Source organism: Papio anubis, chromosome 16 (assembly GCF_008728515.1).
Source record: "Papio anubis isolate 15944 chromosome 16, Panubis1.0, whole genome shotgun sequence".
Lineage (NCBI taxonomy): Eukaryota > Metazoa > Chordata > Mammalia > Primates > Cercopithecidae > Papio > Papio anubis.
In genome coordinates this window covers 8,820,721-8,847,281 of record NC_044991.1, presented here as the reverse complement: position 1 = coordinate 8,847,281, position 26,561 = coordinate 8,820,721, and the positions used below count along the sequence as shown (strand labels likewise).

Below are 26,561 nucleotides of genomic sequence, written 5' to 3'. Positions count from 1 at the left end.
TGGAGTTGGTTAGGTTTCTCTGTCTTCTCTGTGAGCATGGGAGGTGGGAAGAAAACCAATACTTTTCAGTCTTTGCTGTGTGCAGAGTTCCACACAAGGCACATAGGATCCTCCAGCTCCCAGCCCAGAGTACATGGCATATGCAAATTTGAGTGGATGTTTGCATTTTTGTTTGTTTGTTTTTTGTTTTTGTTTGAGATGGAGTCTTGCTCTGTCGCCCAGGCTGGAGTGCAGTGGCGCAATCTCGGCTCACTGCAACCTCCGCCTCCTGGGTTCGCGCCATTCTCCCGCCTCCACCTCCCGAGTAGGTGGGACTATAGGCACTTGCCACTATGCCTGGCTAATTTTTTGTATTCTTTAATAGAGACGGGGTTTCACTGTGTTAGCCAGGATGGTCTCGATCCCCTGACCTCGTAATCCGCCCACCTCAGCCTCCTAAAGTGCTAGGATTACAGGTGTGAGCCACGGCGCCCGGCCGGATGTTTGCATTTGTAGCGTGATTTGATAACCTGCTTTGCGCGTATTCTTTTTCTCCTTAGTTTTAGGGAGATTTGGGGGCATGGTAATGAATGGAAGGGTAAGATGGTGGGATGTTGGGGTCTTTCATTTTTGCCTGAATGGTTTAAGGACTGAAAAAGGTTGAGATCTCTTGCTTTGTAGACTCTGCCCCCAGCAGGAGGACACTTCAGGTGAAGTGACTTGTGCCTGATTTTGTTGGCAGTGGGTCACCTGTTGTGAAATGTGAGGGCCTCCTTTTGCAGAACAGGGTCATGCAGGATCAGTTCCTTGGAGTCTCACTCTGCATCTCGCTCAATTTTGTAGTCTCCTGCTAAAAGAGAGTGAAAGAGGGAACAGTGTGATGCCAGGGCAGCAGCAGGTGAAGAGCTGGGAAATACAGGAAAGACCTGGGATGACACATCCTTCTCTCTCTGAGCTTGGGGCATTCACTCTACTCGTTTGTGAATGAAGCACGTACTGAGCACCTGTCCAATGCCAGGCTCTCTTTGGTGATACCGTATGGTAATAGAACCACAGCATCTGCATTATGTGGTAGCTAAGAGCTTGACTTTAAATCCCAACTCCACCACCTACTGACTAGGTGACATTAGACAAGTTACTTAGCCTCTGAGTGCCTCGTTGTCCTTACCTGTAAAATGGAGATTATAATGGCATCTACCTCAAAGTGTCATTGAGATTAAATGAAATTTATGTAAAGTGTTTAATATAATTGCTGACACATAGTAAAAGCTCAGTAAATGTTAATTCCTGTACTATTTTTTATTATTACTACTAATTTGCTCAATTTTTCTTTTTGATTGTTCTCAAAGTCTGTTTTTAAGAGCAGGCATTTAAAAATAATAAATGGGATAAGAGAGACAGCCTTTCAAACATTGGATGACAAGAATCTTGTGTCTCTATTTTAGCATTAGGCAAGGATTGGAGTCCCTGGCTGTAGTAGAGGGTGGGGTTCTTGCATGGGTGGGGACTCTGGTTGATTGCCTCATTGCAGAGCCTAACCGCTGGGAGGTGGGGCAACCCCAGTGAGAAACTCCTAGGAGGAAGCACCTCCCTGTGGTGGTTAGGGCAACTTCTGTAGCAGGGCTGCAGCCCTGTGAAAAGAGCACAGGGCTTAGAGGAGGGAATAAGTCTTCTCTCTCTGTCTGCTACTCACTCCCCCACCTACCTGAGATGGTGTGCAGGTCACCCCCTCTTTGGACTTGGACTTTTCTTTCTGTGTAGAAACCACGACCAACACCGCTTTTCAAGCACTTAGTGCCAGGCACTATCTGTCCCAGGTGATTTACATACCTTAACTCACTTAAAACAGTGCTTGAAACGGCTACCTCACAGGGTGATTTTGAAGATTATTTAACAGTGTGTGAAAGTAAAGGTGTTGCCGGGCGCGGTGGCTCAAGCCTGTAATCCCAGCACTTTGGGAGGCCGAGGCGGGCGGATCACGAGGTCAGGAGATCGAGACCATCCTGGCTGACATGGTGAAACCCCGTCTCTACTAAAAATACAAAAAACTAGCCGGGCGTGGTGGCGGGCGCCTGTAGTCCCAGCTACTCGGAGGCTGAGGCAGGAGAATGGCCTGAACCTGGGAGGCGGAGCTTGCAGTGAGCCGAGATAGGGCCACTGCACTCCAGCCTGGGTCACACAGCGCCAGACTCTGTCTCAAAGACACAAAAAAAAAAAAAAAAAAAAAAAAAAAAAAAAAAAAAGAAAGTAAAGGTGTTAAAAGGAAAAATGAGGGAGCCACAGTGTTAATGAAGTAATTTTCCAGTTTAAAAAAAAAATCATGTTTAAACTTTGTATATAAATATATACATATACACACATACACTGAAGTAAATAACACTGAAAAACAGCAACAACAGCTTTTTAAGCAACATTCCAACAGGTTCCTCTTGTACCATGTATCCCTTTCTATCTGAACACTTTGCATGCAGTCCTGGCAGATTTTTAATTAATTAATTTATTTATTTATTTTTATTTTTTGGAGATGGAGTTTCACTCTGTCGCCCAGGCTGGAGTGCAATGGCACGATCTCAGCTACTGCAACCTCAGCCTCCCAGATTCAAGCGATTCTCCTGCCTCAGCCTCCGAAGTAGCTGGGAAACAGGTGCTTGCTGCCACGCCCAGCTAATTTTTGTATTTTTTTCACCATGTTAACAGGCCAGGCTGGTCTTGAACTCCTGACCTCAGGTGATCCTCTCGCCTCAGCCTCCCAAAGTGCTGGGATTACAGGTGTGAGCCACCGCGCCCACCCCTACAGATGTTTTTGCAGAGGGTTTCTTACCATAACATGTGCCTCTTGAAGGCATTTATTTTTGTATCTGGCACTTAATAGGATCTCAGTTAATGTTTCTTGAATGCATGTCTTAAGGGATGTGTCTTTTATTAATTTATACTTTACTTAAAAAGAGGGAGCTTATTCTAGAAAAGAGCATCTTGTCAAGGCGTATGGTCTCATTTGAAGAATAATTTAATAATTTGGATAGGAAGGTATGCTTGTAAAATACAGCCAGGCAAAAATATCTCTTCCTCATTCTCCTTGATGCATCCGTTACATACATGTTCACCCTGAGATTGAAATGAACATTGAAAGTAATGAGATGGGCTGGGCGCAGTGGCTAAAGCCTGTAATCCCAGCACTTTGGGGGGTGGAGGCGAGTGGATCATGAGGTCAGGAGATCGAGACCACCCTGGCTAACATGGTGAAACCCCGTCTCTACTAAAAAAAAAATACAAAAAATTAGCCGGGCGTAGTGGCACATGTCTCTGTAGTCCCAGCTGCTTGGGAGGCTGAGGCAGAAGAATCGCTTTAACCCGGGAGGCAGAGTTTGCAGTGAGCCGAGATCACGCCACTGCACTCCAGCCTGGGCAACAGAGTGAGGCTCCGTCTCAAAAAAAAAAAAAAAAAAGTAACGAGATGGGGCCGGGCGCCTTGGCTCATGCCTTGTAATCCCAGCACTTTGGGAAGCCAAGGCAGGTGGATTACGAGGGCAGGAGATCAAGACCATCCTGGCTAACATGGTGAAATCCCGTCTCTACAAAAAATACCAAAAATTAGCCAGGTGTGGTGGTGGGCGCCTGTAGTCCCAGCTGCTCAGGAGGCTGAGGCAGGAGGATCACTTCAGAACCCGGGAGGCGGAGGCTGCAGTGAGCTGAGATGGCGCCACTGCACTCCAGCCTGGCGACAGAGCAAGACTCCCTCTCAAAACAGAAAAAAGTAATGAGATTATTACAAGTACCCCTCCACAGAGCCCCAAATCTCCTTTTTTGTTACTCTAAGTCTGTCTTACATGTTGTGATGAGCATAAATGTAAAATCCAAGAAATGTTTGTTTTGTAAAGGGAGAAAAGTGTGGGTAGAGGAGAGACTCAGACAAACCTAAATATAGATATAAATTCAAATCTCAGTTCACCCACTTTGTAGCTTATGTAGGGGGCTTTGGCAAATTATCTAATTTCTTTGAATCTTAGATTCTTCACTTCTTTCTGTCTTTTCTTTCTTTCTTTTTATGTTTTTTTTTTTTTTTTTTTTTTTTGATAGCCTTTGTCCCCTGGACTGGAGTGCAGTGGTGACAACTTGGTTCACTGTAGCCTCTGCCTCCAGGGTTCAAGCGATCCTCCTGCCTCAGCCTCCCGAGTAGCTGGGATTACAGGTACCTACCACCATGCCCAGCTAATTTTTGTGTTTTTGGTAGAGATGGGATTTCACCATGTTGACCAGGCTGGTCTCTAACTCCTGACCTCAAGTGATCCGCCTGCCTTGGCCTCTCAAAGTGCTGGGATTACAGGCATGAGCCACCGGGCCCGGCCAGTTTCCTCACTTTTAAAATATAATAATAATATTGGTTTCAGGGTTGATATAATGTACTAAGTGGGTATCAGTGGTAGCTACTTTTTTTTGTTTTTTTTTTTTTTTTGAGACGGAGTCTCACGCTGTCGCCCAGGCTGGAGTGCAGTGGCGCGATCTCGGCTCACTGCAAGCTCCATTTCCCGGGTTCACGCCATTCTCCTGCCTCAGCCTCCTGAGTAGCTGGGACTACAGGCGCCCGCCACCGCGCCCAGCTAATTTTTTGTATTTTTAGTAGAGACGGGGTTTCACCGTAGTCTCGATCTCCTGACCTTGTGATCCGCCCGCCTCGGCCTCCCAAAGTGCTGGGATTACAGGCGTGAGCCACCGCGCCCGGCAGTGGTAGCTACTTTTATATTGTCCTCATAAAGGACATGAATTAATTTAATTTCAGTAATACTACCTTCTGTACATTTAAATAAAATATAAATATGCTTTCTACCCAGAAAATAAGTTTATTAGCTTTGTCACGTTGTTGGTTTTGTTCTTAAATATCAATAGTGTGACCATTGGCTTTTATTCAAAGGTTTAATTGGAATCTAACGTGGGGATTTACCCCCCACTTTTTTTTTTTTTTTTTTTTTTTTTGAGACAGAGTCTTGCTCTGTTGCCCAGGCTGGAGTGCAGTGGCATAATCTCGGCTCACGCAAGCTCTGCCTCCTGGGTTCATGTCCTTCTTCTGCCTCAGTCTCCCAAGTATCTGGGACTGCAGGTGCCGTCACCACGCCCAGCTAATTTTTTTGTATTTTTAGTAGAGATGGAGTTTCACCATGTTAGCCAGGATGGTCTCGATCTCCTGACCTCGTGATCTGCCTGCCTCGGCCTCCCAAAGTGCAGGGATTACAGGCGTGAGCAACCGTGCCTGGCCAACCCTTTTTAGATTTGTATTTAAAAAAAAGAAAAGCAAACTATGGAAAGTCGGCATGGTCTGGGCTGCTTGGGATTCTGAGGCAGGAAGATCACTTGACTCCAGGCATTTGAGACTATCTTGGGCAACATAGTAAAGCCCTGCTTCTTTTAGTTTTTTTTTATTTTTTTTTTTTTTGAGACTAAGTCTCTCTCTTGTCGCCCAGTCTGCAGTGCAATGGTGCATACTTGGCTGACTGCAACCTCCGCCTCCCGGGTTCAAGCGATTCTCCTGCCTCAGCCTTCCAAGTAGCTGGGATTACAGGTGTGTACCACCACGCCCAGCTAATTTTTTGTATTTTAGGTAGAGACAGGGTTTCACCATGTTGGCCAGGCTGGTCTTGAACTCCTGACCTCAGGTGATCCACCCGCCTTGGCCTCCCAAAGTGCTGGGATTACAGGCGTGAGCCACTGTACCCAGCCAATAAGGCCCTGCTTCTAAAGACACTTAAAAAAAAAAAAAACAAAGCAAAACTATGGGGGCCTGGCCTGGGAGGGAGAAAAAAAAAAAGGAAAAAAAGTGAAATAATTAAATACATTTTATTATGTGCTTGATGTATTTCTGTGCATTGATATATATCCGTCGGTTTGGACTATTCCCATATTTACAATTAAGTAACTGAGTCTCAAGGAAATTAATTAATTTTTCAAAGATAGCACGGTGATTACATTACTGACGTCACAGCCACTTCTCTTTGAATTTAATTGTGAAATCTCCGTTCAGTTTGGCCTTGCAAAACCCTTGGTTTAGCTTTTTGACATCTTGCTTTTCTCCTTAAATTTGATCCCTTGTCACCCTTTTTTAATTTTTTTGTTTTTTCCTCTCCTGACTTTCGTCTGAAACCCCGAACCCTACAGGCCATGGGAAATGACCTGTTTCCCAGTTTTAGTCACTTTTTGGGCCATATTTATAATCAAAACTCTTATTTAACCAGTTTTCAGAAAATTCTCAGCTTCTTCATCAATTGAAGTTATCTGACTTTTTATTCCAGCCATTCTCATATTCTCAGAATGATTTTTTTTTTTTTTTTGGAGATGGAGTTTTACTCTTTTTGCCTAGGCTGGAATGCAGTGGCACGGTCTCAGCTCACTGCAACTTCCACCTCCTGGGTTCAAGTGATTCTTCTGCCTCAGCCTCCCGAGTAGCTGGGATTACAGGCATGTGCCACTATGCCCAGCTAATTTTTGTATTTTTAGTAGAGATGGGGTTTCACCATGTTGGCCGGCTGGTTTCAAACTCCTGACCTGAGGTGATGCATCTGCCTTGGCCTCCCAAAGTGCTAGAATTACAGGTGTGAGCCACTGCACCCGGCCAGTGATTCTTAATTAGTTCATGATATTATGGGGTTCTAGGCAGGAGAGCAGCCTCTGCCTCCTCTACCCCATATAAACCAGAATGAGCAACTGCTGGGCTGGAGGAGCTCTCCTTCTTAGAGCGTTGTTGGACAACTTGCTATGGGTTCTCCTTCATTTTTAATAAGGAGAATGGCCAAGTTCACTACCATGAGTTGTAGGGCCCTTTGTGCTTTGGCCCCTAACAACCTGCCCAGTATGGTGCCCTACCCATCACCCATTTTCTTCAACAGCCTACCATGCAGCTTCATGTCTCCCTGCCTTGGCTCATGAGATTCCCTGGCCTAGACTGTACTTTGCATCCTGATCAGCCTTCAATCCAACTCCGTCAGGGAACTGTTGACCTGCTGGAGTCTGTGATTTTGTCATGTTCTCTGTGTCCTCTTTGGTGTCTTGTAGATGCACATCTCTGCTGTGACAGCCTTCACAAACCATGCTGTGATCCTTTCACTAACTCTTGAGGTCAAGGACTAATTTATTATCTCTGTGCCTGGTACACAATGGATGCTTAACCCATTGAAATCCTTCTGTATTTACATACTTACCTCCCTAAAAGTGAAAGCTTTGCAGAAATTACATAGATTTGTCCAGATTTTCCAGGCTAGTCTAACTTTTAAAAATATCTTACTCCATTATGAGGTGAAATATCCCTTCTAGTTCTGGTTCAGGAAGCATGATCAACATTTTTATAGGTTGCATGAAAGTTGCTATTGAGAACATTTCAGTGAGTCAGTGCCAGTGCCAGTTTTTTTTTGTTTTTGTTTTTGTTTTTTTTTTTTTGGTTGTTGTTGGATTTGTGTGTGTGGTTTTTTTTAGATGGAGTTTCACTCTTGCCCTCTTGCCACCCAGGCTAGAGTGCAGTGGCGCAATCTCGACTCACTGCAACCTCTGCCTCCCAGGTTCAAGCAATTCTCCTGCCTCAGCCTCCGGAGTATAGCTGGGATTACAGTCACCCACCACCACACCCAGCTCATTTTTATATTTTTAGTAGAGATGGGGTTTCACCATGTTGGCCAGGCTGATCTCCAACTCCTGACCTCAGGTGATCCACCTGCCTCGGCCTCCCAAAGTGCTGAGATTACAGGGGTAAGCCACCATGCCTGGCCTGGTTTTTGTTTTTTAATACCAGTATGCTTGGTGCTTGAAGCGGTACAGGGAAAGGAAGATTTTCTTCATGTACTTGTAGAACACAAGACATAAGAAAAACATCTTTAAAATTTATTTATTTAGAATCCGGGGGGGGTGGCTTATGCCTAAAATCCCAGCACTTTGGGAGGCTGAGGCAGGCAGACCACTTGAGGCCAGGAGTTCAAGACCAGCCTGGCCAAAATGGTGAAACCCCGTCTCTACTAAAAATACAAAAATTAGCTGGGTTTGGTGGTACGTGCCTGTAATCCCAGCTATTCAGGAGCCTGAGGCTTGGGAATCACTTGAACCTGGGAAGCGGAGGCAGAGGTGGAGGCGGAGGCGGAGGCGGAGGCGGAGCCAGAGGCTGCAATGAGCCGAGATCACACCACTGCACTCCATCCTGGGCAACAGAGTGAGACGGTCTCAAAAAATAAATAAATAAAATAAAATTTATTTATTTAGTGACCGGGTCTTGCTTTGTTGCCTAGGCTGACCTTGAATTCTTAGGTTCAAGCGATCCTTCCACCTTAGCCTCCCTTGTAGCTGGACCAATAGGCATGTGCAGCATTTTTTTTTTAAAAAAAAACACTATATGTAATATAGCAAAGTAAAGTTTTTTAAAAGTTAAAAACATACTGTTATACTAAAACGTCATGAGCACATATCAGAGTTATTAACATTGTTAACGAAGATAACAGGATGACAAATGGATCAAAGGAGATTGCAAGAAACTGATATTTACATAGTAGAAAAAAGAATGCAGGAATAAGATTGCAAATTTAAATGCAAAACTAGGGCCAGTTTCGGTGGTTCACGCCTGTAGTCCCAGCGTTTTGGGAGACTGAGGCAAGTGGATCACCTGAGGTCAGGAGCTGAAGACCAGCTTCGTCTACTAAAGTTTTAGTAAACTTTGTCTACTAAAAATACAAAAATTAGCTGAGTGTGGTGGTGGGCATCTGTAGTACCAGCTACTCAGGAGGCTGAGGCAGGAGAATTGAAACTGGGAAGTGGAGGTTGCAGTGAGCCAATATCGTGCCACTGCACTCCAGCCTGGGCGACAGAACGAGACTCTGCCTCAAAAAAAAAGGCAAAACTAGTTAATGTCCTACAGTGCAATGAAAACAAAAGCTTAAAGGTTATCTTTTTTACCAAACAGAAATCATTGTAACGTAACAACTTTCTGCAGACTAACATCTAACTTTACAGAATGGGAGCCCTAATCAGTAGTAAATAGAAAGTCAAACAAGGTGATGATTCCGTAGAGCATCAGATAACCTTTAGGCAGGCATAATAGACAGTATTCTAGTATAACTTTTTTTTTTTTTTTTTTTTTTTGAGTCAGGGACCTTGCTCTGTTGTTCCAAGCTTGAGTACAGTGGTACAGTCATGGTTCACTGCAGCCTTGAACTCTGGCCTCAAGTGATCTTCCATCTCAGCCTACCAAGTAGCTGGGACTACAGGCTTGTGTCACCAGGCCCAACCAAGTTTTTTTATTTTTTAGAGAGATAGGGTCTCCTATTTTGTCCAGGCTGGGATGCAATAGCATGATGATGGCTCACTGCAGCCTTAAATTCCTGGCCTTAAGTGATCCTCCTGCCTTAGTCTCCTGAGTAACTTGAATTTTAGTATAACTTTAAAGAGGCATAGAACTTTTTTTTGGTCTTATTTCCAAGTTTTAGTTACTTTTTCTTTCTTGTTTTCTTGAGATGTGGTCTTGCTGTGTCACCCAGGCTGGAGTACACTGACACAAACTCTGCTGACTGCAGTCTCCACCTCCCAGGCTTAAGCAATCCTCCCACCTCAGCCTCCCGAGTAGCTGGGCCTACAGGTGTGTGCCACCATGCCCCGCTAAAGTTTGTATTTTTTGTAGGGATGGGTTCTTGCTATGTTGCCCAGGCTGGTCTCAAACTCCTGAACTTGAGAGATCTGACCACCTCAGCCTCTCAAAGTGCTGGGGTTACAGGCATGTGCCACCACACCTGGCCAGTAATTTTCTTTAACAAAATAAATCACAATTGAGTTCAAGAACTAAAAGATAGCTAGATCATCTGAGGTGTAAAAGAGTCCTTGGTGAAAGCAATTTTTAGTTTTGAAGTAGAATTGTGAAATTCAGACTTTGGAGAAAGGAAGAGGGTAGTTAGTCACAAGTAGAAAAGAGGAGGCATGGCACTTACATTCAAAGAAAAATTGCCGTACCCCACCCCTCAAAGGCATGTGCAGAAAAGGGAGTGAGTACTTGTCCAGGGTGGATGATGAACTAAAGTGGGTGGGAAGTGAAAATCCTTGAAACAGAGGGAGCAATTCATAGGAAGCTTGGAAACTTGTGTTTAAGAATTTGATTTGATTTAAGGGCTGGGCACAGTGGCTCACGCCTGTAATCCCAGCACTTTGGGAGGCCGAGGCGGGTGGATCACCTAAGGTCAGGAGTTCAAGACCAGCCTGGCCAACATGGCGAAACCCCATTTCTACTAAAAATACAAAAATTAGCTGGGCATGGTGGCAGGCACCTGTAATCCCAGCTACTTGGGAGGCTGAGACAGGAGAGTTGCTTGAACCTGGGAGACAGAGGTTGCAGTGAGCCGAGATCACACCACTGCACTCCAACCTGGGCGATAGAGCAAGACTCTGTCTCAAAAAACAGAATTTTCTTTGATTTAAAAGACTGTTGGATGAACAAGATATTCAAAGAAGATGTTTGTCACTGGGTAGGAGGCTATGGTTGAAATTAAGGCAGAGTGTGGAAGTGGAGTGAAGAGGTAAGTCCATGATGCTAAGGAAGGAGACCTGAGTGAACTTAAGGCAGGAGGAAAAAGAAAGAGCAATGGAAAGTGGAGCTGCAGATCCTTCTCCTGTTCAGACTGTAAGAGCTGGCTCAGGTCCCCTGCTACAATAGGCCAGAAAAGCCTGGACTTCCACTGCTTTTTCCTGCAGAGCTGAGTCCCTCCGGGGCTGCCATGAGAGGCGGTGAGAGAGAGCACTAGACAGGGAAGACCATTTGAGAATTCCTTTGGGTTTCCTTTGTGATTCCTTTTTCTTCTCATTCTGAATTGTTTTATTTTATTATGTAATATTTGGTATATGCGAAGGAATATATGACACCTTTGTGTATGTTACGAAACACAAGCATTTGAGAATCCGCACCTCTCCACCCAATTTTTCTTTGTGGTTTCTTTGCCAGTAAAAGAGTTCACTCATCCGTTGCTTAAAATATAGGATGCTTGAGTCACCAGCTTGCCATCCTGTGTCATTCAACACCTCCTCCAGACTCTTCCCAGGAAGGTGACCCAGAACCCCCTTGAAATACATGATACCATCTCTGTGCTCTGATGTGCCCCCTGGTGTTTGAGTGGAGTGATTTTTAGACAGCAGTTTGCCTGTTAAAACCTTCCCTTTGTGGCCGGGCGTGGTGGCTCAAGCTTATAATCCCAGCACTTTGGGAGGCTGAGACGGGCAGATCACGAGGTCAGGAGATCGAGACCATCCTGGCTAACACGGTGAAACCCCGTCTCTACTAAAAATGCAAAAAAAAAAAAAAAAAAATTTAGCTGGGTGTGGTGGTGGGCACCTGTAGCTACACAGGAATATGAGGCAGAAGAATGGCATGAACCTGGGAGGCGGAGCTTGCAGTGAGCCGAGAACATGCCAGTGCACTCCAGCCTGGGCGACAGACTGTCTCAACAACAACAACAAAAAAACTTTCCCTTTGTTGCCTATATTATTGCTTGCATTTTAGGGCTTCTCAATTGAAGGATGTGGTTGAAAGAGCCCAGTTCCTCAACTGCTCCTCTGGGTGACTAGAGTGCGGGTAACTGATGTTTTAGGTCCTGGAGAAAGCAGTGGTGATCACAAATAGCAGAATGGTGGAGAAATGGTTGTCTCACATTTACCTTCAGGTTCGATACTAGTCTACATTTGGTTTTTTAAATAATTATTAGAAAAAAAGATTGTGGATGGGGAGATAGGATCATTATGATGAAAGAGTTACATACGTTCAATCAGGATATTCTTGGGAATTAGATTTTGCATTTACCTCCCTCGCTGGTGTGGTCCATGTCATTTTCAGCGGCCTACACACATCACACCGTGATTATTTCTATGTTCTTGTGCTTGTTGGGCAGCTCTAATATGAAAGATAAAATGAACAAAAAGTACAAATGAAGAAAGTTTAGGTGAATATTCCTGTAATCTTGAAGGTGAGGGTTTTTCTTAAGTGTTACACAGAAGCCATGTAATTTCACTCTACAATGTAAAATTGGTGTATAGTCAGTTCTGCTATAGTTCATCATGTGCATTTCTAAAAATCATGCTATGCGAAATCATGCAATAAAAAACACAGGGAGTGGGCATGTTGGCTCATACTTGTAATCAGGAGGCTAAGGTGGGAGGATCTCATGAGGCAGGGAGTTTGTGACGAGCCTGGGCGACAAAGCAGACCCAGTCTCTCTTACAAATAAAAAATAAAAATTATCTGGACATGGTGGTGTGTGCTTGTACTCCCGGCTACCCAAGAGGCTACATTGGAGGATATCTTAAGCCCAGGAGGTAGAGGCCACAGTGAGCTATGATCACATCACTACACTCCAGCCTGGGTGACAGAGTAAGACTCTGTCTCTAAAACAAAAACCCAGAACTTACTGGGAAATGGGGGGTTATAGATCACAACAATAAAAATTCTCATAGGTGACCAAAAAAAAGGAAAGATTTATTTTTTTAAAAAGATGGGGACCTAATAAAACAGTCATACAGTCTTATAGACCAGAAAAACTAAGAAATATATAAATATCACAATGAAAAGGCACTTTGGCTTGAAAAACACCTGAGGTTTGCTTGAGGGAGGTAAGTGTCATTAGATTACAGCTTGGGAGTTATCAGGAAGTGGTGGAAGGAGGGCTGTCTGAAGTCCAATGGAAAGTTCTGACATCAATGTGATGGATGTGATTCATAACACATGCAGTGACCTGATGAAGCTGGTAGACGTTTAAGGTGCCTGTGTATGTGTGTGTACATTTTGTGCATTCCTGCATGGCTCGTTTCAGCTGAATATGGTTTTCCACATTTCCTAGTGTTTCTCTCATACATAAGCAAATGCAAAATTTATGTTATGCTCAGATTGTTGCTGGATATATCTGATGCATTTGAACAAATGCCCATTTTCAAAGTAAGAGTTAAAGCAAAAGTGTCAAAAAAAAAAAAAAACCCACTATGAATAATGTGTACTAGCTAATACTAAGTGCCAGGCATGGTGCCATAGATTCCACATGAGTTATCTCATCAATCCGTGAGTTAGCTGTAATTGTTAGCCACAATGTACAGTTGAGAAAAACTGCAGCTCGAAGAGGTAAAACTTGCCGCAGGTTCCAAGGCTAGGACATGGTGATTCTTAATTGCTATGTCATTCTTTCTTCCTGAACATATTAAAAGAGAAATAACAAAGTGGGGGAAATACTTGCAGACATTTAAGAAAGAACAAATATCCAAAATATCTGGAAGTTTTTAAAATCAGTAAAAAAAAAAAAAAAAATAGCCTGATGGAAAAAATGAACAAAGATCTAGAGCAGGCAGTTTACAAAGGAAGAAATACAAATGCTCAATAAAATTGGGACTTAAAAAAAAAAAAAAAAGACTTTCAGCCTCAGTTAGTACTCAGTCATGCAAGACAAAACAATTCCATGTCGGTTTTTTCCACTATGAGATTGACAGAAATGGCTGTGAGGAAACACTAGCAGGAACATAGATTTTTGAAACCTTTCCAAAGCATGTATACTGGTCCTTGACCCAGCCATCTAACTTCTAGGAATTTATCCCAAAAAAACAGAGAACTAGGGGAAAAAAGGAGTTGTTAATAATGCCGAATAACTGGGTGGGTGTGGTGGCACACACCTGTAATCCCAACACTCTGGGAGGCCAAGTCAAGAGGATTGCTTGAGCCCAGGAGTTTAAGACCAGCTTAGACAACATAGGGAGACTCTGCCTCCACAAAAAAAAAAAGATTTCTTTAAAGTTAGCCAGGTTTGGTGATGCATGCTTGTAGTCCCAGCTACTCAGGAGTCTGAGGTAGGAGGATTGCTTAAGCACAGGAGGTGGAGGCTGCAGTGAGCCACAATCACACCACTGCCTTCCAGCCTGGGCAAGAGAGCAAGACCCTGTCTCAAAAAAATAAAAAGATAATACTGAAAAATTGAAAGCAATTTTTCATCATTGAGTAAGTTAAACAAATTTTCATCATTGAGTAAGTTAAACAAATTGTAATACACTGGTACGGTACAATGGCACACAACATGATACTGTGGGACTTTGAAAAGGATGATGTTATGTCTGTAATGGTTGACACTGAATGTTCTTCATATTTTATTAAGAAAAGGGAACAGGGTGCAAAGTAGCATGTTCAGTGTGATCTCATTTTTGTAAAACCGTTTGCATACATGTGCATACTTAAGTGTGCAAGCGAGCCTTGTAGAGGAAGAAGTCTGGAAGGGCACACGTTAAAACATTGACAGCCGGGCATGGTGGCTCACGCTTGTAATCTCAGCATTTTGGGAGGCTGGGGCGGGAGGATCACGAGGTCAGGAGATTGAGACCATCCTGGTTAATGCGGTGAAACCCCGTCTTTACTAAAAATACAAAAAATTAGCTGAGCGTAGTGGCGGGCACCTGTAGTCCCATCTACTTGGGAGGTTGAGGCAGAAAGGCGTGAACCTGGGAGGCGGAGCTTGCAGTGAGCCAAGATTGTGCCACTGCACTCCAGCCTGGGTGACAGAGTGAGACTCTGTCTCAAAAATAAAAAAACACTGGCCGGGCGCGGTGGCTCAAGCCTGTAATCCCAGCACTTTGGGAGGCCGAGACGGGCGGATCACGAGGTCAGGAGATCGAGACCATCCTGGCTAACCCGGTGAAACCCCGTCTCTACTAAAAAAAATACAAAAAACTAGCCGGGCGAGGTGGCGGGCGCCTGTAGTCCCAGCTACTCGGGAGGCTGAGGCAGGAGAATGGCGTAAACCCGGGAGGCGGAGCTTGCAGTGAGCTGAGATCCGGCCACTGCACTCCAGCCTGGGCGACAGAGCGAGACTCCGTCTCAAAAAAAAAAAAAAAAACACTGACAGTGGGCCAGGTGCAGTGGCTCACACCTGTAATCCCAGCACTTTGGGAGGCCGAAGCAGGCGGATCACAAGGTCAGTAGATCGAGACAAGCCTATCCAACGTGGTGAAACCCCCTCTCTACTAAAAATACAAAAATTAGCTGGGCATGGTGGCACGTGCCTGTAATCCCAGCTACTCGGGAGGCTGAGGCAGGAGAATTGCTTGCACCTGGTTGGTGCAGGTTATGGTGAGCCGAGATCACGCCACTGCACTCCAGCCTGGGCGACTGAGCAAGACTCCATTTAAAAAAAAAAAAAATTGACAATGGATGACTCAAGAGTAGTGGAACTGCTGGATGATTTTTATTTTTGTTCTTTTCATTTATATGCTTTCTAAATTTTTCTTTAGTGAATATATTACTTCTATGATTTTAACAAATTATTAAAAACAGGGCCAGGTGCAGTGGCTGACGCCTGTAATCCTAGCACTTTGAGAGGCCGAGGCGGGCAGCTCACCTGAGGTCAGGAGTTCGAGACCAGCCTCGCCAACATGGTGAAACCCTGTCTCTACTAAAAATACAATAATTAGCAGGGTGTGGTGGTATGTGCCTATAGTCCCAGCTACTTGGGAGGCTGAGGCAGGAGAATCACTGGAACCCAGGAGGCGGAGGTTGCAGTGAGCTGAGATCGCACCACTGCATGCCTGGGTGACAGAGCGAGACTTTGTCTCAAAAAAATTTATATATATAAAAAATTATCTAATACAAGGTGCATAATAAATACAAAATATAAGAATAAATGACCTTTGTAAACTAGGTTTCCCAGCCCCTAACAGCCCCTCAAGCCACAAGCTCCATAAAGTACATGTGTACTCGGGGTCTCTTTGTGAGTCATGGGACTGCTTGCAATGCACGAATGATAACAGGAACCTCTAATTTTGGTTACTTGCTTTTAGAGACCAGAACCCAGATACAGTTTCCGGAGGCCTCACCTACTTTATTAAGCAACTTAGCTATGAGTTTACCAAGCAGCTAAAAACAGGAGCAGGGGAGTGAGATGAGCTTGAGCGTGCCAGCCTAGCTCCTGGGAGGCCTGTCTCTGGCCCTGGGCTCTGTGGGCTGCCGCAGGAACTGGAGCTTCATTTTCAAAGCTCCATAAAGCTTGTGCCTTCTCCCAGGCCTCCCTTTTCTGAGTTTCATGGCTCTCTGTGGAAATGAGAGCCTGTGTAATCGAAGAATGTGAATGATCAGAGCAGGGAACAGTGAGGAGCCATTAGGATGTTCCCATGGGGTGTAGCTCAGAGTTAAAAAGCACAACTGCACCCTGGTTCTCCAGGCCTCCTCTTTTCTGGCACTGCAGACTAGATGGGGTCCTGGAGAGGCTCTGCATGCCCTGCTGGAGCTTCCTATCACTCCTTTCTGCAGATGCTCATATTAACAGCCCCTCTGTGCTGCTCAGCCCTGTACCCAGCTGCCTGGCTGACTGGAGATGGCTCCGTTGGAGCTTTTTGTGTGTGGGTTGAAAGGGATTTTTTTTTTTTTAATTTAAGCAGTCTCATTCCATCTGCCTACACACTCTCACGCTTCGTGAACTAAGCTTTGTGACCTTTGTAGGTTACTTCACCACAGCAGCCCATATCTTCCCCACAAAAGGGTTTCAAGAGTACTTGACAAAATGAGATCAGTGCGCCCACGTGCGTGTGTAGTGGGTGCTCTGGAAGTACCACTAATAGGGACCTGCATAAGGGTCTGCCCTTCACCAAGCACTTTGGATAAATTATCTTCTTAATCCTCAGAGCAAAGAGGCCAAGTGTGTATTTTTTTTTTTTTTTTTTTTTTTTTGAGACGGAGTCTCGCTCTGTAGCCCAGGCTGGAGTGCAGTGGCCGGATCTCAGCTCACTGCAAGCTCCGCTTCCCGGGTTCACGCCATTCTCCGGCCTCAGCCTCCCGAGTAGCTGGGACTACAGGCGCCCGCTACCTCGCCCGGCTATTTTTTGTATTTCTTAGTAGAGACGGGGTTTCACCGTGTTAGCCAGGATGGTCTCGATCTCCTGACCTCGTGATCCGCCCATCTCGGCCTCCCAAAGTGCTGGGATTACAGGCTTGAGCCACCGCGCCCGGCCCCAAGTGTGTATTTTTAAAGCAGCCTTTTGTAGTGAGGAAACCAAGGTGTAGAGAGAAGTAACTTGCCCACACTCACACCACTGATTAGGTGGGCCTCCAGAGACTCACACCTAGGCCTGACTACCACCAAAGCCTGTGTGCATCTATGAGACCATCCTGGCCTTCTGCCCTCCTTAGCTTTCCACGGATGGAAACTGTCGGCCAGTGAGTGATGTTTTTCTGGCTCTTTGTTGCAGCCCTCTGTGTTGATTTCTTAGACAGTTGGGATTTTGGGGGAATTCTAAAAGGTTCAACAAATTCTTAGCTTTCTCTCGATCATTTTCTTAGAGCATTTTATAATCTTGTACTTGGAGTGTGTCAGCACTAAATTATGTTTTGTTTAAATGTACTGAATTTGAGGACATTTCTTAGTTTCATCATGTCAAGGAATTGAAATTGGTTGGTACAAGTTGCAATGTCTGTAGCAATCTGCCCATTTCTCCCTCACACGAGGCTGAGTGAGGACAGAGCTTTGTGTCATGGTGTTGGTGAATAATACCACTATGGAGGAATGGAGTCTGGTGAGATGCTGTTTTGCCCACAGCAGGCTTAGCTGACTGGATACTTAAGGTGCCCAGATTGAAATGCTGAGCTCCAGTGATCCCATATGGAGGCCACACTGGAAAGCCCCAGCAGCTTTATTTATTTATTTACATTTATTTATTTATGTATTTATTTTTTGAGACAGAATCTCACCGTTTCACCCAGGCTGGAGTGCAGTAGCTCGATCTTGGCTCACTGCAACCTCTGCCTCCCGGGTTCAAGCAATTCTCCTGCCTCAGCCTCCCAAGTAGCTGGGATTACAGGTACCCAGCACCATGCCTGGCTAAGTTTTGTAGTAGAGACAGGGTTTCACCATGTTTGTCAGGCTGGTCTTACACACCTGACCTCAGGTGATCCATCCACCTTGGCCTCCCAAAGTGCTGGGATTACAAGCATAAGCCACCACCCCCGGCCTATTTACATTTATTTATGATTTATTTTTCCTATCCTTTTGTAAGCTTCAATTTTTTTTTTTTTTTTTTTTTGAGACGGAGTCTCACTCTGTAGCCCATGCTGGAGTGCAGTGGCGCGATCTCTGCTCACTGCAAGCTCCACCTCCCAGGTTCACGCCATTCTCCTGCCTCAAGCTCCCGAGTAGCTGGGACTACAGGTTTCCGCCACCATGCCTGGCTAATTTCTTGTATTTTTAGTAGAGATGGGGTTTCACTGTGTTAGCCAGGATGATCTCGATCTCCTGACCTCGTGATCCGCCCACCTTGGCCTCCCAAAGGGCTGGGATAATAGGCGTGAGCCACTGCGCCTGGCCCAAAAAATCTTTGTGGTTTTTTTTGTTTGTTTGTTTTGTGTTCAGGGAAGGGATCTGGCTAGGTGCCCTGGCTCACACCTGTAGTCCCAGCACTTTGGGAAGCCAAAACAGGCAGGTTGCTTTTCAGGAGTTTGAGACCAGCCTGGGCAACATGGTGAAACCCTGTCTCTACAGAAAATTCAAAAATTAGCTGGGCATGGTGGTGCACGCCTGTGGTCCCAGCTCTTTGGGAGGCTGAGGTGGGAGGATTGCTTGAGCCTGGGAGGCGGAGGCTGCAGTGAGCTGAAATTGTGACAGTGCACTCCAACCTGGGTGACAGGGCAAGACCCTGTCTCAAAAAAAGAGAGAGAGACAGACAGACAGACAGACAGAGTCTCACTGTGTTGCCCAGGCTGGTCTCAAACTCCTAACCTCAAGTCACCCTCCTACCTTGGCCTCACAATGCACTGGGATTACAGGCATGAGCCACCATACCCGGCCTCAGCAGCTTTCTGTCAGATATACAAACATATCCCAGGCTCCAGCGCCCGCCCCCCCTTCCCCCCCACCAAAAAAAAAAACACACACTCACACACACAGCATCGCAGACCTGAGAAGAACAGCCTGGTAGTGGTTTGGGGGAATGGAGATGGTGCCTTTTTTTTTTTTTTTTAATAGTGGTGGTGTGGTGGTTTTTGTTGTTTTGGTGTCTAAATCAGAGCATCATATGTCCTTGAGGGTTTGGAAAGGAGGGGCCGTAGTTCAAGAACAAGCAGTAGCTTCTTGGGAGTGTATTAGAAAGAGAAAATAATGTGGACAATGTAGAAAATTATAGATCTGAAACTATCTGGGACAAAGCTGAGGCCCCTGACTCCTATAGGGAGCAGTCATATGAAAAGAAGGGAGTCATGAGAGATGAGGGGGTAGTTGTGGGTTAAGTTGGGTTTTGGAAAGGCTGTGGGAAGATTGGCCAGAGAAGAGGCCCTGGAAGCAGGCTTGAGACCCTTCGGGCTGGGAATTTAAGGGTCCCAGCTACTCGGAACATGATCTAGAAAGGGGAGTGTGGTCTCCAGGTGGACACATCCCTTTGGACCCAAGACCCCTTGCCCAGAGAAAAGGGGCACAACCAGACAAGGGCCAGCGTGGGCCCTGGGAAGCACAGAGTCCAGGGCGGGGCCGGCTTGCTGTGTTCTGACCTGGCAACACACCTGCACTGCGTTGTGGTAGAAGAACACAAAGCTGGGAGGCAGAGAACTGGTTCTAATCCTGGCTGTACCCTAACAAGCTGTGGGACCTTGGCCAAGTCACTTTCCTCTCCTGGATTTCATATATGATCTTTCCATTCTTTGCATTCCTGAAGCTCCATGACTTAAGGGCCATCAACTTGGTTGTCCCTGAGTGTTTCCAAGAATACTAACAGTGCCCAGGGCTTTACTCAGCTTGGAGAGGAGGCCCAGAGCCTCCCTGTGGTGAGGAGGAAAGGGGTTAGAGCAAGTTAGGGTCTGCAGTGCTAGGACTGGAGGTGGCCTCACAAGCCAAGGCCGCTATACCCACAGCCTTAGGACAGTGACTCCCTACTCGCTGCCTTAGCGTCTCCAGCTGTAAAAAAGGACCCTTGGTACTTCGACAAAACAGCACCCACCTAGTACAAAGGTAGTTCCTTTTATGATTGATCAAAACAATCAGGAAAATGAGAGAGGCTGGTGTGGTGGCTCACACCTGTAATCCCAGCACTTTGGGAGGCTGAGGTGGGTGGATCACCTAAGGTCAGGAGTTTGAGATCCACCTGATCAATATGGTGAAACCCTGTCTCTACTAAAAATACAAAAAGTAGCCAGGCATGGTAGCGTGCGCCTGTAGTCCCAGGGAGGCTGAGGCAGGAGAATCACTTGAACCCGGGAGGCAGAGGTTGCAGTGAGCCAAGATCGCACCAGATCTCTGTTGCACTCCAGCCTGGGCAAGAGAGAAAGATTCCATCTCAAAAAAAAAAAAAAAAAGAGAGAGAAAGGGCCTGGAGGTGAGAGTGAGGAGGGAAAAGAACATCAAACAGATAAAGTCCTGTCCTGTTGTCCTGGGACCTTGGTCAGCCATCTTGTCCCAGATGATCCCCACAAGAAAGAGGTAAGGGTTTCCTGACCCATTTCTGCCACGGTCTTAGGAAGGCCATTGGGTTTTCATGCCTTAGTTTCTTAAGCAAGTTTGAAAGGTAACTTTTTGGATAGCAATAAAATTACTCCTTTTCTTTTGTTCACAGAGATGCTGCAATTTGTCAGTAATCAAGTGGGAGAGTTCCCTGACTTGTTTTCAGAGCAGCTGTGTAGCTCCTTTCCTGGCAGTGGTGGTAGCAGCAGCGGCAGCAGCGGCAGCAGCGGCAGCAGTGGCAGTAGCAGTAGCAGCAATGGCAGGGGCAGCAGCAGCAGTGGAGCTGTGGACCCTTCAATGCAACGGTCATTCACCCAGGTCCCATTACCTTCCTTCTCTCCCTCGACGGCCTCCCCACAGGCTCCAACCCTGCAGGTCAAGGTTTCTCCCACCTCAGTTCCCACCACACCCAGGGCAACTCCTATTCTTCAGCCCCGCCCCCAGCCCCAGCCTCAACCTCAAGCTCAGCTGCAACAACAGACGGTAATGATCACCCCAACATTCAGCACCGCTCCGCAGACAAGGATCATCCAGCAGCCTTTGATATACCAGAATGCAGCCACTAGCTTTCAAGGTGATTCAGAAGTCAGAATGGTAGTGGTTGGTTGGTTCCAAAGTTTATGTGTGAGTTTGCAGACACTGTAAATACTTCTGTCCTCTTCAGGAATGGCGGGTATATCAATATGGTCCTGTCTGAATGAGTTTCTGGTAACTGTCAATAAGAACTGGTACAGGAGCATGTCACATTCTGCAGCTTCAAATACCTTAATATCTATTGTGCCTATTTCAAAAATACTTGGTTAAAAAATCCAGCAAGCGGCCGGGCGTGGTGGCTCACACCTGTAATCCCAGCACTTTGGGAGGCCGAGGCAGGCGGATCACGAGGTCAGGAGATCAAGACCATCCTGGATAACTTGGTGAAACCTCTTCTTTACTAAAAAATAGAAAAAATTAGCCAAGCATGGTGGCGGGCACCTGTAGTCCCAGCTACTTGGGAGGCTCAGGCAGAAGAATGGCGTGAACCCGGGAGGTGGAGCTTGCAGTGAGCCAAGATTGTGCCACTGCACTCCAGTCTGGGCGACAGAGCGAAACTCTGTCTCAAAAAAAAAAAAAATCCAGCAAGCATAGTAGACACAGGGCCTTCCTGATAACTAGTGGTGGAGACTTGAATAAGGCTTGAAATTGGCTAGGTGGCAGCCAGATCTCAGCCACCACAGTTGAGAACTATTCATTCAGCAAACATCTGAGCATCCACTATGGCGATGAATATGACTTTTAATGTAGGTGCAGCAGCTTCAAGTAGCAAGCCTCATGCTGGGCCCTCAATATGTGTTGAGGGAATGGATGACTGAAAGGGGCTTGTTCTTTCTGTGATGTGCTGCATCCCAGTGCCTTTTCATCATATTTCCCTCTGGCTCTGGGGAGCCTTGGGTGAGATTAGTATTGCTCTGAATTTCAAAGAATCTTACAGTTCTTCAGTGGAGTTCAAGAATTGGGACGGGTGGAGGAATGTAAAGGCAAAAAGCTGAGACAGTCCTCCCAAAGTACACTTCCCGTCCAGAAAGGATGGAAGGAAATGAAGCCCCAGGGAGTTGTTGATTCTCAACATCTGTTAACTCCCTTGCTGGGTGCAGTCGTTTGCTGATTAGCTTCCCTTTCCTCCACCCTGGCACCCAGAGTAATAAAACAATTTGTACTCGTTCCCTCAGAAATTGATGCAGCCCTTATGGGATGTTCTGGTTGTCTAAACCAGCTTGTAAATGGCTGCGCACATCATCTTCAGCAGCAGGTGGGGAGTTGGAATCATTATGAGATACTTGACAGAATGCATTCCTCATCTCTGTGCCTTTTTTCTCCTCTTCTCCCAAGTCCTTCAGCCTCAAGTCCAAAGCCTGGTGACATCCTCCCAGGTACAGCCGGTCACCATTCAGCAGCAGGTGCAGACAGTACAGGCCCAGCGGGTGCTGACACAAACAGCCAATGGCACGCTGCAGACCCTTGCCCCGGCCACGGTGCAGACAGTTGCCGCACCACAGGTGCAGCAGGTCCCGGTAAGTGGCTGGAAAGGATTCAAGGAGGCACTGGATGGGGCTGTTAACTGGTCCTTGGTTGAAGATGTGGTCTACATACTAAGAAGGACCAACCAGAGTGTACACAAAGCAGCTTGTAGGGCACCAGGATGTACCTGTGAGCAGTGTATAGAGACCTGGCTGAGCCCATATCTGTAGATAGTCCCTGGCACTCAGGAAAGGCTTGTGCAGTCACTTTAGGTACACATGTAATGGGCATAAAACTGGAAAGAAATGTGCCAAATTGGTATCTCCCAGATAATTTTTTTTTTCATAGTTTTCTGTTTTTATTGTTTGTTTTGTTTTTGTTGGTTTTTTTTTGAGACGGAGTCTCATTCTGTTGCCCAAGCTGGAGTGGAGTGGCATGGTCTCAGCTTGCTGCAATCTCCACCTCCCAGGTTCAAGCGGTTCTCCTGCCTCAGCTTCCCGAGTAGCTGGGACTACAGGCATATGCCACCACAACCAGTTCTAATTTTTATATTTTTAGTAGAGACGGGGTTTCATATGTTGGCCAGGCTGGTCTTGAACTCCTGATCTCGTGATCCACCCGCCTCGGCCTCCCAAAGCGCTGGGATTATAGACGTGAGCCGCCACGCCTGGCTTTCATAGTTTTCTGTTTTCCATATTTTGTGCTGTGGGTGCTGAACATATATTACTTTTGGGGTGGAGGGGCATGTTTTATTTTATTTTATTTTTTTTTTTAGTTTTTTTTTTTTTTTGAGACAAAGTTTTGCTCTTGTTGCCCAGGTTGGAGTGCAGTGGCACAATCTTGGCTCCCTGCAACCCCCACCTACCAGGTTCAAGTGATTCTCCTGCCTCAGCCTCCCTCCCTAAGTAGCTAGGATTACAAGCGCCCGCCACCACACCTGGCTAATTTTTTGCATTTTTAGTAGAGACAGGGTTTCTCCAGGTTGACCAGGCTGGTTTTGAACTCCTGGCCTCAAGCAATGCACCCATCTCGGCCTCCCAAAGTGCTAGGACTACAGGCGTGAGCCACTGCGCCCAGCCGGGGGACATGTATTAGTTTTATAATCACAAAAAAATATCTTTATGTCATACATCATCGTGGACTATATTTTCTTTTTTTCTTTTTTCCTTTGAGACAGAGTCTTGCTCTGTCGCCCAGGCTGGAGTGCAGTGGCATGATCTCAGCTCACTGTGCAACATCTGCCTCCTGGGTTCAAGCGATTCTCCTGCCTCAGCCTCCTGACTAGCTGGGATTACAGGTGTGCACCACCACACCCAGCTAATTTTTGTATTTTTAGTAGAGACAGGGTTTCACCGTGTTGGTCAGGCTGGTCTCGAGCTCCTGACTTTGTGATCCACCTGCCTCAGTCTCCCAAAGTGCTGGGATTACAGGCATGAGCCACCGCACCTGGCCTATATTTTCTTACTAACACAGTAATTTATCTTTAAAAAAAAAATCAGGTTTATTAATTTTGCTTCTCGGCCATGTGTCTGGCTTTCCTGAGTCTTTCCTCTCCTCTCTGCCATTCACCCTACCCATCTCTGCTCTACTCCTGCTTCCTGCTCCTGCTGGGCCACTGGCACCCCCCTCCTGAAAGTCTTTCAGCCTTAGAACCCATGATCTGGCTGGGCACCGTGGCTCACGCCTGTCATCTCAACACTTTGGGAGGCCGAGGCAGGTGGATTTCTTGAGCCCAGGAGTTCAGGACCAGCCTGGGCAACATGGTGAAACCCTGTCTCCTCAAAAAATACAAAAAATTAGCCAGGCATAGTGGCACACGCCTATAGTCCCAGCTACTCAGGAGGCTGAGGCAGCAGGATCGCTTGAGCCCGGGAGGTCGAGGCTGCAGTGAGCTGAGATTGTGCCATTGCACTCCAGCCTGGGCAACAGAGAGCAACCCTGTCTCAGCAAAAAAGAAAAAAAAAAAAGAAGCCAGGACCCTGTTTAGCTAGCCCCTCTTTCTCCACCTGAACCCAGTATTCAAGCTGTACAAAATAGCTGGCTTTCGAAATGGCCTCTATGAGATTTCCTGTTTGTTTTTTTATTCTCAATTTCAAAAAAATTATATCATTTCTCATTCTCTCTTGGAAGGTCTATGCAGTAAGAAAGGAATTCATAACAGAAGGATAATGCTATCATCCTTTTCCTTTTCTTCCTTCTTCATCCAGGTCCTGGTCCAGCCTCAGATCATCAAGACAGATTCCCTTGTTTTGACCACGCTGAAGACAGATGGCAGCCCTGTTATGGCTGCGGTCCAGAACCCAGCCCTCACCGCCCTCACCACCCCTATCCAGACGGCTGCCCTTCAAGTACCAGTAAGAGCTGCCTCCTCCCCCACCTTCCCCCTTTATTCCTGGAGGTGTTAGTCTTCAGAGATGTTAAATCTCTGTATGCTGAGTAGGTATGGGAGGGTCTATAGCACGAATCGGTCAAATTGTAAATGTCACTCCTTTTAGTCGTTTTTTTTGCTCGAGAAAGTATTACCAAGATGTGGGAGTACTGGGGTCTACAAGGAAGTAGAAAAGAATAGCAGAAGGACCCTCTATTCTTGGCTAATAGCTCCACACAGGACCATTCACCTCTTAGGTCCTGCTAAGGACCCTAGGGCCACCAGGCAGGGAAGGGCTCCAAGGTGAGGGACATGGAAGGTACCCGATCCTTCAGTTTTAGGTTCTTAGCCACTTTCAGCATCCTATAGCATGAGAATCTGATAGAGTAAATGGTGATTAAAATTTGGAAGCACTAGCTTTATCCATAAAAGCCAAGAACTGGAAGCAACTCGAATGTCCATCCACAGAAGAATAAGCACATTGTGATATATTCATACAACGAAATTATGCCTAGCAATTAAAAAAAAAGAACGGCTGACAGGCACGGTGGCTCACGCCTGTAATCTCAGCACTTTGGGAGTTTGAGACCAGCCTGGCCAACATGGTGAAACCCCATCTCTACTAAAAATATAAAAATTAGCCGGGTATGGTGGCACGTGCCTGTAATCCCAGCTACTCAGGAGGCTGAGGCAGGAGAATTGCTTGAACCTGAGAAGTAGAGGTTGCAGAGAACCGAGATCGCACCACTGCACTCCAGCCTGGATGACAGAACGAGACTGACTCTCAAAAAAAAAAAAAAAAGCTACTGATGCATGAAACAACATGGGGCTGTCCCTCAGAAATAGTGTGTCAAGCCAAACGAGCCCATCACAAAAGACTTCATGCTAATGATTCCATTTATATAAAGTTCAAAAAGAGACAAAATGAAGCTATGGTGCTAGAAGTCAGAGCAGTGGTGCCAAGGAGGGGAGGGGCATGCAGGAACCTTCTGAGCTGAGCTGGTAGAAATGGGCTATATCTTGGTCTGGGTGGTTATATACATTGTGTACATATGTAAAATTCATCAAGCTATAAACTTAAGATGTGTGGTATTTATTGTGCATGACGTACTTATTGGCAACTAATGAAATTGGGCACCTTTTTATTTATTTATTGGCCGATTAGATATTGAGGCCATCATTCAAGAAAATAAACTAAAATTGGTCCGGACCCAGTGGCTCATGCCTGTAATGCCAGCACTTTGGGAGGCTGAGGCAGGCAGATCACCTGAGGTCAGTGGTTCGAGACCAGCCTGGTCAACATGATGAAACTCCATCTCTAATGAAAATGCGAAAACGAGCCAGGCATGGTAGCAGATGCCTGTAATTTCAGCTACTCAGGAGGCTGAGGCAGGAGAATCACTTGAACCCGGTGGGTGGAGGTTGTAGTGAGCTGTGATCACATCACTGCACTCCAGCTTGGGGCAACAGAGTGAGACTCTGTCTCAAAAAAAAAAAAAAAAAAAAAGAGCTGGGCGTGGTATCTCATGCCTATAATCCCAGCACTTTGGGAGACTGAGGCGGGCAGATCACCTGAGGTCAGGAGTTCTAGACCAGCCTGACCAACATGGAGAAACCCTGTCTCTACTAAAAATACAAAATTAGCCAGGCGTGGTGGCGCATTCCTGTAATCCCAGCTACTCCGGAGGCTGAGGCAGCAGAATCGCTTGAACCCCGGGAGGCGGAGTTTGCAGTGAGCCGAGATCGCACCATTGCACTCCAGCCTGGGCAACGAGAGC

At 46.1% G+C, this 26,561-nt stretch overlaps 1 protein-coding gene across 1 annotated transcript in view; it reads left to right on the top strand.

Annotated features, from left to right (window-relative positions):
- SREBF2 (sterol regulatory element binding transcription factor 2) overlaps positions 1–26,561 on the top strand; it is a 79,064-nt gene that overhangs the window by 16,944 nt on the left and 35,559 nt on the right. Inside the window, exons 2-4 of the mRNA XM_003905622.4 lie at positions 20,530–20,991; positions 22,287–22,468; positions 24,623–24,769. Of these exons, the coding sequence (XP_003905671.3) occupies positions 20,530–20,991; positions 22,287–22,468; positions 24,623–24,769 (791 nt within the window). The remainder of the gene's footprint in view (positions 1–20,529; positions 20,992–22,286; positions 22,469–24,622; positions 24,770–26,561) is intronic.